Source organism: Nansenia antarctica, assembly GCF_963989245.1.
Source record: "Nansenia antarctica genome assembly, chromosome: 6".
NCBI lineage: Eukaryota > Metazoa > Chordata > Actinopteri > Argentiniformes > Microstomatidae > Nansenia > Nansenia antarctica.
The window spans coordinates 46,182,198-46,194,697 of NC_137676.1; the positions used below are offsets into that span (position 1 = coordinate 46,182,198).

At 42.1% G+C, this 12,500-nt stretch overlaps 1 protein-coding gene across 1 annotated transcript in view; it reads right to left on the minus strand.

Annotated features, from left to right (window-relative positions):
• The window catches only part of samd11 (sterile alpha motif domain containing 11), a gene marked incomplete at its 3' end in the record, with an annotated part of 47,534 nt that overhangs the window by 22,797 nt on the left and 12,237 nt on the right, over positions 1-12,500 (minus strand). The window contains exon 4 of the mRNA XM_080535058.1: positions 1,537-1,677. Within this exon, the coding sequence (XP_080391184.1) occupies positions 1,537-1,677 (141 nt within the window). The remainder of the gene's footprint in view (positions 1-1,536; positions 1,678-12,500) is intronic.

Below are 12,500 nucleotides of genomic sequence, written 5' to 3' on the forward strand. Positions count from 1 at the left end.
AATCCAGCCCAAACTGGGGTCTAAGACACTGGCTGACTGGGTATTCAACATCCAGTCTAATGAGGAGGGGATAGACCCCACCACCACCCCCTCATCTGTGTATTAAAGGGATCGTATGGACAATTAAGCTAACCGACAGATGAGATAGGAGAGATGCAGTACCAGGTGTTGGCTGGGGGAGGAGTGTGCCACTTGTATGCCACTCTAGATAATGGGATGAAGAGGGATACAGTGTCCATAGGGCGCTTTAGGGGCAAGGGTCTCTCCTCATAACTATGGCCCCCTTACAGGGCTTACTTTATCGGTTGCATGACAATTGTGACAAGCCTAATGTCTTTTTAAAAAGGATATTACACCCCCAACATCTACATATCAGATGCTTTCATACACCAAAGGTAGTCTAATGGAAATATGAGTCCATGTCCCTCACCATTGGTTGTGTATGCTTCAACTCCAAATGAATGGAAAAGATTGACACAGTATAATCTCTGATGTAATATATTTTTAATTTTCATGTGATCCATGATGTGAACAAACATAATTGTTTGTAAGAATATCAGTGCGTATGTCCCTAAACATGTTCCTTCCAGACACCTCTGTCTACCAAAACAGTAGGGGACTCCAGACACTACTAATTCTTGTTTATTATTTATTGTTTAAGCATGTCCACTGAATATCTTTGATTCATACACGCACACACAATCACAAGGCATGATGTGCATGTAAACAGACACAAAACACAAACGAGAGCACACAGCACAAAGTCCATCCATTTAACCAGTTGCTTTATCATGTGTATCATGTGTAACTTGAGTATGACTATTACACCCAACAAATACTTTTTTACGGACACATGTTTACCTGGAAAACGTCTCTGACATCATTACCCAAACTACAGTAATTCACATAACCACATCTTTACCCAATCTAATATTATTATATTATATTATGTCTCTATCAGACATATATACCCCCAGATTAAATACTGGCTGTGTTTGGGTTACGCTTTAAGCTGTCAGAAAAGCTCTTAACTTAGCTCACACCACGGTTCCTTTACTCCCATGAAACTGGATTAATGGCAAACAAAGCTATTTATTCAGTGGTAATTTAAAACAGGGTTTTAAGGAAAACCTGGAGTGCAATAGAAAACGCCAAAAGAACATTAAGTAATCGACTTGAGAGCGACATTCAGGAGTAAGTAATAAGCTTACAGTAAGTTCTCCAATCAAACACATTACAGCAAATTACAGCAAACTAAGGGAATAGCATTTAATTAAGCATTTGATGTCAAGGGGGCACAACCTTATCCCAAATCAGAAAGAAAAAGAAATAAGGAAGGAAAGAAAGAAAGAAAGAAAGAAACTCCACACCAGATATGCATATTCCCCTCCCTGCCTGTTCTACCCAAACAAACACACAACGAACAATGCGCACACACTCGCACTCGCACTCGCACTCGCACTCGTACTCGCACTCGCACTCGCACTCGCACTCACACTGACACTCTCTCACACATACCCACACACACACACACACAGGATGGATAGTGGGGAGGATAGTCTCTTACCTGTGTGTCCTGTGTTGATGCTGTGGTCGGTGGTGGGCTGGCCCTCTGGCATGCCGTGCTGTCTGGTGTGGTGCAGGTTGGAGATGATCGTAGAGAGGTCACTGTCACGACTGCAACACACAGGAGGATACAGAGTCAGGGGGTTAGCACCTTAAACACACACACACACACATACAAACACAACTGTACAGGCCAGGACAGGACATAATGTGGAGAGGAAACAACAAAACAAACAAAAATGAACACAACACATGACACAATGCTCTACCCAACCGGGTGAGACACAAAGCAACATTACATAACATGGCACAACAGTACACAAATACAAAAACAACACTCTCTCATCTACCCAATGTATGGTTTCTATGTCTTCTGTACAGGATGCAATCCAAACAGACTTTAGCTATTTGTGACTACCGGACCAGATCGTATTGTCCCCTGGCATTAAGGTGTTTAATAGACAATGACAGATTCCTGTATCAAACACTTTTGGATCATCATCCCTACTCATCTTCAACCGTAAGATGCATTAATCAACACATTTAAAACTCATAAGTAGTTTATGAGCTTAAAATGTGATTATCTGTTTGTTTTTTTAATCTCCTCCAACAATTTGTTGCAGGGAGAGACCCATTTTCAGTATAATGTTCAGATATCTGCAACACTAGAAATTAACAATATTTAAAAAATAAAAGTCAGCCTTTTTGTTTAATGGTCATATTGATTGGTTATCAGTAATATATACACATTCCATTAATGGTAGAAAAGTGGACAGAAATATTTCCACCTTACCCATATTCACCTCAGTGAAAAACATTTACTTGAATTATACAGTATACTCTAGGTATATATAAAAAAAACAAGATGCGATATATCTAATAACAATAGGACATTACAGTATATGGTCTTATCTGAATGTGAGGCTACTGAGGCCAGGTTAGACTGATCCACTAGGCGGTCTGTGTCCCAGCATGACACCGCTGCCCTAACCCGCCCTACCCTTGAAGACCGAACAGGAGGGGGGTTAAGAGATTAGGGCCTGAATCTGCCAGCCATGCCCAATGCTTGGGCAGCTCCCTCTAACCTACCCATAGCAACTGACACAGCTGTGTCATGGAGGTATTTCAATGCAATCTGATTACCGCACTGATCGCATTAAACAGCATAATGATGGAACATAGGCGCTTACGGTAGTATTTGCGGGTATATCACAAATATCAGTCACTATATGGCCACACGCATACAGACTGAGAAATAAATCTGTTAACAATGTTTAGTTCGCTGAGTGTAAAGGGGTAGTTTTAACCCAGAATGTTCCCATCAGAAGGAAACATCTTCTAACTAGGAGGAGACTATGAAGGGGGTCAGGTTAGCAAGGCAAGGTTGCTAGGTCAGTGGCAGTGGGTCGTTCTTATTCACCACCACTCCAACGAGGCCACACTGCTTGCGGCTGCTGAAGTTGGGGTTTTACAGCACAATGATTATAGGCTCCAGCTCAGTAATGTCAGGCTGTCATGTTCTGAACTGTTCCAAACTATATGGAACAGATGCAGAGAAGTCGTTGTGTTTGATTCTGACCAAGTTGGGTTACCAGTCACTTGTCAGTCAGCGGGAACCAATGACTCCGACAAAATAATACAAAACCCAGACCAAACAAGCCCTTTCTAGTTGCTAAGCATGGAGAGATGCTTTTGCTGACCATGACATCACCCTTTTAAGTGACACTACAACTTCAAGCTCCACAGAACAAACATTACACACCATTCAAAAAGAACACAGCTGTAAGATGATGTTCTTGTGCTACTAACTTCAAGAGAGGCTACTTTCTTTAGTTGTAGCTGTAGTCAGTCAGATGGCTAACTCTGATTACCCTTCAGAAAAATCACAGGAGATTCTGTAACCGATAGCAACTAAACCCCCTGCGAAACCACCCCTTCACCCCACCCGCTCCCTATCACTCAATGTGATCATGATAATGCCATCCTGAACTTCTCACTGAGGCGATGGATTATTATCCCGTGGCAAAGTATCGGCACTAAGCTGTGACGAGCAAGGACATTGTTAGCAGGGTAATTAGCACACTTTTCCAGTGCTGTCCCGGTGCGGTTGGCTAATGAGGCCCTGTCCTTCCCCCACGGACAAGCAAGGTCATAATCTGCACCTAGAAGGGGGGGGAGGGGGGTATTTAAGACCCAGCTGCCTGAATCAGCACTCCCTCACCAGGTTGGGGGTGGGCCTTGGGGGAAGGGAGGAGTAGTGGCAGTTGGACATGATGACAGCTACGTAAGAAGGACATCAGCTGCCTCTTATCACCTAGGTGCACGCGGTAGACAATCATCATCCTCCGCTCATCCCTAAACTGGCCAATACCCCCTCATCCCCGTGCACAGGACAGACAGACACTATGACCCAGATACAGTATAGTACTAACTGCATGGCCCTAATGCAGAGTAACTTTGCCATGGACACTACCCTTATCCAAATGTTGAGAACAGGTTGACATTATTTCCCTGCTTCCTGAGGGAGGTTTTACAACCCAATCAATCCAATGATTGGTCAATCTTATTCATTAATTGCAGGCAAAATATGACTTTTTTAGAGGAGAATATTTAACAGTTGTCTGATTGTTTTTACTGATCATGATGGCTTTTCTAGGCTATATGCAGTAATGATATTTTTTCATTGGTGAAAATATTTCTGAAAAATCTTTTTTTTAAAAATTGATAATAATGAAAAAACATAAACCATTTCATTTTCACATTCATTGGAAAATCTTGGGCTCAGTCCAATTCCCTAAGACGACCAAACTCAGCCTTTTGTTCAGTGTAAGGTTGTGAAAATCTGATTTAACAGTGAACATGACCTTAGACCAGTGCAGTACGCTGGTACAGTGGAACATCATTGGAGACTCCCACAAAAGCATCCAGTGGTGTTACACTGTCAAATGTATTTCCACTGTAATAAAATTCACTAGTGGTTATTATTTCTGCTTTCCCATCATCCAAGAAACGGAGACAGGGTGAAAACTGCATAGGTTAGAATATTCATTTTCAGGAAAATTGGTTTTCAGCTATATTAGTGTCATGTTACCCTCATTACTTGAACCAGTACAAATATGAAATACAAAGATTTTCTCACACATAGCTAATATTGCTATATTTACAAGCTTACTATGTTTGTCTCCAGATATTTTCGCTGTAATGGTATTGTTTGATTGTGATGCAATCACTTAACCAGTGTATTCCTCAACAGTCAACCTGATTCAGTAGACGAGTTGATACATTGTCAAATCCCACACAAATGTTCCAAAACCTAAGGCCAGTTTAGGTACGGATTGCTAAATATTCTCATCACAGAACAATATATACATCAATAAACACATTTTCACCAACCTAATTCATATAGCAATTGCTTGGGACTGAGTTTTATGCAATGAGCAAAACTGCATGTTGCAGGTTGACTTTAACAAGACTACTAAAACAAGAACATTTCTCCCATGGAAAAAGCTTGGTGGGAACCGTTCTCAAACCTTTCTTTGAGGAGGTTGTGTCTGCTCTGACATTACAGCAGGAGTCACTATTCAGACACTCCAAATGACAAGAAAAGCATCTTATCCTGGCATGGGAACAGAATAATGGAGTGCGCCCCCACAGCTCTCCACTGTGACATTGGCGAGAGGAGCCAAGGCGGCAAAGCTGGAGGTCACGGTGTGAGCTGGCACGGGCTGGCAGCCTGGGCACCCTGAAGCCATGTCTGACACTACAACCAGGGAGTGCTGACAGACAGTGAGGGGGGACTGGGGGGACAGGGGCAGTTATCACGGTGGGGCAGAGGGGGGGGGGGTCATGCAGGTGTAGATGGAAAGAGAGATAGTTAGGAAGAAACACAGCCTGCCTGCAACAGCTGGTGCCTGCAGGTATACTGTACTTTCCTCCAACCTGAAGACAAGAAACAGACCACACAGCCAGCTCCAACCTGCATCTACATGTGGCCTACAGCTCTGACAACATATTATAATGGTAAATGCCAAGACAACAATAAGATATGGGCTGAGGCCAATATATAGAGAGAGTTAAGAGGGGAAATGGCTTGAACAATATTCTTATATTGTCAAGTTACAGATGCAGCTAAAGATAAAGTATGGAATTAAAATATCATATATATTGTAAGGTCTTTTGTTGAGAAAAAAAGATGATGAAGAAACATAAGCTTGAAGCAAGAATATGGATTTCTACAAATCTTATGTTTTGTTTTGTTCAGACACAGACTACTGTTCTTATGCTGCTCACAGTTGGATCGAAAGACAGCCTGCAACTGGGGCCCCTGCAAGCAGAGGGAGTTATATATAAATACAGAAATGGATACATAAATAAATAAGAACAGCCCGGTTCTCTTGGGCTTTCCCTGTTGTTCCTTCCTTCTAAAAGCTGATGTGAGGTCGATACAGCAGCAGAAAGAACGAAAAGTACAATGAAATAAAATATAAGTCTGCCATGTGGAGGCTTGGGCTACCCTCGCTGAGCCAGAAGACAGTGTCTGATTTGAATCTCAATGTCTTCTCTGCATATTTAATTACCTATTCATTCAAATTTTCTTCCAGACAGATATCATGCTGTTGTGTCACTCCTAATAAGAGTTAACGGTGATGATTTTCTCTCTCAATGAACTCAGATACCGTGTACGTTGACTCAGTTTCTGGATCACGTTTGACAGAAGTGATTCAGAGTACACTATTCCTTAGAGAACAATTTCAAGAATTAACTAAGCAGATGACAATGATAGATTGGGGTTTGAAGAAGCAATTCCTCAAACTTGGGACCTTGGAGGGACTCTTTGGTTAAACTTTGGTATGACGAAAAGTACTTAACCAAACATGGTCTCTCATATCTGGGAATATGTGAAATTAGTAAATCGCTTCTTGAACAGCACCAAATTTGTATACTTTTCATTGAGTGGCAGCAGCTCCTGGAGCATCTATGGCTTATTCCATCCATTCCTTATGCATTCCTTATCTTTTGACTATAAAGTATAGTAAGTAGACAAATACCGTACTGTGCTTCCATGTGTGTGATAAGTGTTTGGAAGTTCTTGCTACAAGCATCCCCTTATCTGCCATTAGATTAGATTCAATACATTAGATGTATTGAAATGTGTTGCCATGGAGAACGATGTGAAGAGAGTAAATAAGTCTTCTGATATTTTCTATAAAGCTCTAAAACCTCCCTGATTAGCGTTTGAGGAAAGAGCTCTTTCCAGGAATTGTTTGCTCCCTATGTCCCCCTTTCTGGCTATGTCTAAAATGTATGTCGCAATTCACCAATAACACCATTGGGAGGTCTTCAAAGAACGAAAAGTTTGCTTCAACCCTTCATCATGGTTATCTCACGTACAATGTAAACTTGAATGACACAGTCCATCATCTGTTTATAGCAACTATTTAAAGAGCAAACAGCTGTCTTAAAGGAGCGGGAGACCCAGGCCTCTATTCTTGGACTACATATAAACTCAAGAAAATTGGAAAATCCATAGACAATCCATATACAATCTAGGGGCAATGCTCATATTGTAGCCAAAACATATTATTTTCTACATGGGTTAACATACATCTTTCATTATCACATCTGATTTGCGGGAATATAGCATCATTCTCCAACAAACACTGCAGCAAAGACTCTATATTGTCTCTACATAAATATGCTTCTCTGCAGATGACAACCAGGTTAGTGAGAATGTACACTGTTCCATTTACTGAAAACAATTACACATTTTCAAAGAGTATGGGAAACAGAGAAGTAATACTATTTGTGTAGACCATCTTCTAGTCCAGTACATACCAGCATGGAGAGAGTGTCGTCAGGTATTGTGATGCTCGTAGAGATTGTGCAAGTCGGCCTCCTCTCAGTTGAGCGTCTTGTCTCTGACAGCCAGCTCTGCTCCCCACAGCTGGAAGCTTCACTGGACTATCTGTTTGAGTCAGGCTATGCCCTAGAAAATGTATAGCTGCTTAGTTCAGTTTACCGCTCCTGCTTCGTCAATCTCGGGATGGGTCCGCAACCCTTGTGACAACCTCCCTCCCTCCCATTTCAGTCATGTAATCTACTTAGTCTACTATTCAAATAATACTTCTCTTTTCCCTTTGACATGAAATATGGACAAGTTTGCAGACATGTAACTGAGTAGGTAATATTCTATGGCCCTGGTTATGTAATAGAAACATAGAAATGCATTCTTAGTTTGTTTTCTATGAACATTATCAAATATGTTCATTGGCCTTTTTTCCAGAGGGTGCAGCCTAAAAGCCCAGCGTCAGCAGGTGGAACTTATATAATCTGTGGTGGTTGCTCGGTAATTACCCAGACTCTCAGTCAGCACTTTTAAATCAAAGCCTTTTTATCTACACATCCAAGTGAAACAATACTCAGGTAGGCTTTGTTTTGTCCTTGAGTAAGACACTAAAGGTAAGCTACCGTCATCAGACATTCAGCGACTAAGATAGATTTCGTAAATGTGTCTAACCTATTGCGCGTTTTCTCTATTGAGGTATTTCTCCTGATCGTGTTTGTCTTCGAGTCACGATCTGGCGACCACTCATATTCCTGTCTGCGTTGAGTAGGAGAAGAGTGGCAGCACCCCACACACAGAAGTACTTTAACTCCCGCTCCAGATGTGCCATCGTAGTGACAACTAACTATTAATCATCGGGTCTATTCTCCGGTTCCCTGTCCGGGTTCTACCAAGCCTCTGGGATTCGCACCACTTTGGCCCCAGTGCTCAGTGCTTACTCAGCAGGAGTGATGTGAGTCTCTCAACACTGTTCTTGTGGTTCTCTGGAACTAATCGCTCGTAAAGCCGATGGCCATTAACCTTAATCTGTTTAAGAGATATAGAGCAGCTCTGTGATGAACTTGATAAGTCCTCTTCAAGGATGACAACTTCCAAAGAACCATTTTCACAACCATTTTCGGAAATCCTTTTACTACGGCTGAAGTGGACTAAAAACATATTCTCAAGAAAAAACAGTCATTCTAGATAATAACTTACATTTGTGGGAGGGACAATATGTAGATATCATGGTTTTTCATCACATACAGTCATTAAATTGCATTGATGTTCTAATGCTACAATAAATCTAGGGACAAGTATGACACAGTGGTGCCGAAGAGTGACGCAGGTACTTGTCGTGCTGCCAATTCTGAACTCATATCACCCCTTGGTGGCACAGATGCAAATCCACACATCGCCACTTTCTGTGCTGTGCTCCCTCTACATCTGCCTGCTCACATTGCCGCTGTCTCCATACATGAAGAAAATAAAAACAAATACCAAAGGAGAATGGAATTCCATTCTTCTTTGAAATATACCCAGTAAGTAACACAAGAGTGATACAACACTACCGATAATCCTGATGATGTGTCGATGAGGCATAGATACACTCACATACATACAGCAACTCGTATTTTTCACCATCCATAGACCAAATCCAATTTGTTAAGACCCCTCTACGACTCACTTACGAGCCTGTGGTCAATGGAAATCAAATTGCTGTGATTGGACATCCCATTATCCCTTTCGCCCAGACCCACATTTGGGGTAAAGTAGGGCCGAGAGACGGATGCCCGGGACAGACTGGAGCTGTGGCTCCATCCAGTCCGCCGCCTTTTAAAGGGTAAAAGCCTGACATATTAGTCATAAGTGTTCTTTAAATTCATTATCATCTTAACACGCGAGCGGCACAAGTGTCAGGGGGGAGGAAACCCTCTTTAATGAGGTTAGTAGATCCATTTAAAGCTTTACAGTTACTGTGCTGTCCTCCATGTCACACGCCAGTCTCGAGACGAAAACCGAAAAACATCCTCTCCCTTAATGAGATTGCACTAGTCGGTTATCATGCAGAAAGCATTAGAGCAAGTATGTATGAGTAAGTCAATGAGTAAATGCTACCAGCATTTCCAACAAACTTTGTCTAATAACAAAATGATATGAATCTGTTCATGTTCCTCAAAAATATGCAAATAAGAATAACACACAATCATTTCACATACAAAATGTCAAAACATTTCAGTCAATTTACATGGATATTAATTGTATTATATGAAAATGTATCAAAAGCAGGATTTTGAGAGATTCTAATTCCCAATTCCTTTGCTTCCATTTGACTAGCCAACACAAAAGTGGAGTATGGCATCAGTGCAAAGCAGCGGCGTCCTCATTTGAGCTCATTTGGTTCATACTAATAGGGTGACCTCGCCATGACCCTGGCAGTGAGTGTGTGTGTGTGTGTGTGTGTGTGTGTGTGTGTGTGTGTGGTGTGTGTGGTGTGTGTGTATGTGTGTGTGTGTGTGTCTGTGTCTGTGTCTGTGTCTGTGTCGGTGTCGGTGTCGGTGTCTGTGTCTGTGTCTGTGTCTGTGTCTGTGTGTGTGTGTGTGTGTGTGTGTGTGTGTGTGTGTGTGTGTCGGTGTCGGTGTCGGTGTCGGTGTCGGTGTCGGTGTCGGTGTCGGTGTCGGTGTCGGTGTCGGTGTCGGTGTCGGTGTCGGTGTCGGTGTCTGTGTCTGTGTCTGTGTCTGTGTCTGTGTCTGTGTCTGTGTCTGTGTCTGTGTCTGTGTCTGTGTCTGTGTCTGTGTCTGTGTCTGTGTCTGTGTCTGTGTCTGTGTCTGTGTCTGTGTCTGTGTCTGTGTCTGTGTCTGTGTCTGTCGGTGTCGGTGTCTGTGTCTGTGTCTCTGTCTGTGTCGGTGTCGGTGTCTGTGTCTGTGTCTGTACACGAACATGAGGATAGCCACATATCCCAGCAGCCTTTTGAGTGAGTACTCAGCAATATGCGATGACGACCCAAATCTAATGTAACGGCTTAACACCATCCTCCAAACAAATATTAGGCTGTTAAATGCACTCCTCCACCCACTACTATGAAAAATGTCAGCCACCTGCCCAAACATCCAATCAGACCCATTTTCATATTCCATTTCAGATGCAATGCTAACAAAATTCCAAAACACAGCTTGAAGTAATGATGCACCATTTCAACGTACAGTGGGGGAAATAAGTATTGTACACATCAACATTTGGTCCAGTAAATGTATTTCCAATGAGCCTATTCAAGTGAAATTTGCACTAGACTTTGGTATTAACTCAAACAATCCAAACAAAAAATCTAAACATTTAAGTCCATATGTAAATAAGGTTATGTGTAATAATGTGGAAACAGGAAAAAAGTATTGAACACACTAACTGAAATTAATTCAGAAGCCAGCTTGACAGCTTCAAGGAGCTTTCTGTATGAAGTAACTAATCGCCCACAGTATTCAGGTGTGATTTTGGCCCATTCCTCTACACAGATTGTCTTTAAATCTTGAAGATTGCAGGGGGCCCTCTTGTGAATCTGGATCTTCAGATGCTTCGACAAATGCTCAATTGGGTTGAAGTCAGGTGATTGACTGGGCCATTCCAACAAGTTGATTTTCTTTCTCTGAAACTAATTGTGAGTTTCCTTTGCTGTATGCTTTGGATCGTTGTCCTGCTGGAAGGTCCACCCATGTCTCATCCTCAGCATCCTGGTGGATGGCAGCAGGTTCATCTCAAGAATCTCTCTGTACATGGCTCCATTCATTGTTCCTTCAATGATATGAAGTCTGCCAGTACCACGAGAGGAGAAACAGCCCCACACCATGATACTTCCACCTCTAAACTGTTGGTACAGTGTTATTCGGGTGATGTGCAGTGCCATTTCTCCCCCAAACATGGTGTGTTGTGTGACAGCCAAAAAGTTCAATTTTGGTCTCATCTGACCAGAGTACATGCTCCCAATAGTTCACTGGCTTGTCCAAATGTTGTTTGGCAAACCTTAAACGAGCTTCAACATGTCTTTTTTTCAGTAGTGGAGTCTTGCCGGCTGAGCGTGCACAGAGGCAATGGCGGTGGAGTGCATTGCCTACTGTCCTTTCTGTCACAGTTGTACCTGCTGCCTCCAAAGTCTTTCTGGAGCTCTTTCCTAGTGGTTCTTGGCTCTTTGGCTACTCTTCTAAGTATCCTTCTGACTCCCTGATCAGAAATCTTGCGAGGAGTTCCTCTGCGTGGCCGGTTGATGGTGGAGTGATGTTGCTTCCACTTACGGATAATGCCCCCAATGGTGCTTACTGGAAGATTCAGAAGTTGTGAAATACGTCTGTAGCCAATTCCATTTTCATGTTTTGCAACAATATGGTTGCGTAAGACTTAAGACAGCTCTTTGCTTTTACCCATCATTAGATGTTTGTTGTCCGGCACCTTGGTAACAAAAAAAAACGTTTATAGCCCATCAATATATTCTAACCCAGACAACATTAATTAGCACAGATTGGAGGTAGAGTTGCCTCCTAATTAGTTATGGTTTTCAGCTGGTTCCTTGCCTTTCCTTGCTGTGGTGTACTGCTTTTTCTTAGTGTATTCAATACTTTTTTCCTGTTTGATTCCACTTAATTACACATAACTTTACATATGGACTTTAATGTTTAGATGTTCTGTCTGGATTGTTTGAGTTAATACCAACGTCTGGTGCAAATTTCACTTGAATAGGCTCATTGGAAATACATTTACTGGACAAAATGTTGATGTGTTCAATACTTATTTCCCCCACTGTATTTACGGTTCTAAATATAGGATTTTGTGTTGAAGTTTCATACCACTTACTGACACTGTGAGCCATGTAAGATCATGGTTTCAGAAGCTACTTCAGAGCTCTTCAGCATACTGTACCTCTATATTTCAACACCCATAGTTCCCCATCTTCAAGCCCTCATTTACCCCTAATCAGCTAATGAGACGCTACCTAAATAAACTCACGACACTCATACCAGTAATAGTGCTAATGGCATGGTGTGTGTGTGAGGTAACCACAGAGTCATGGGGTGACGCTTCTTCAGCTGCGAGTTGTGGTATCTGGGTAAATGCTGTGTTAAAG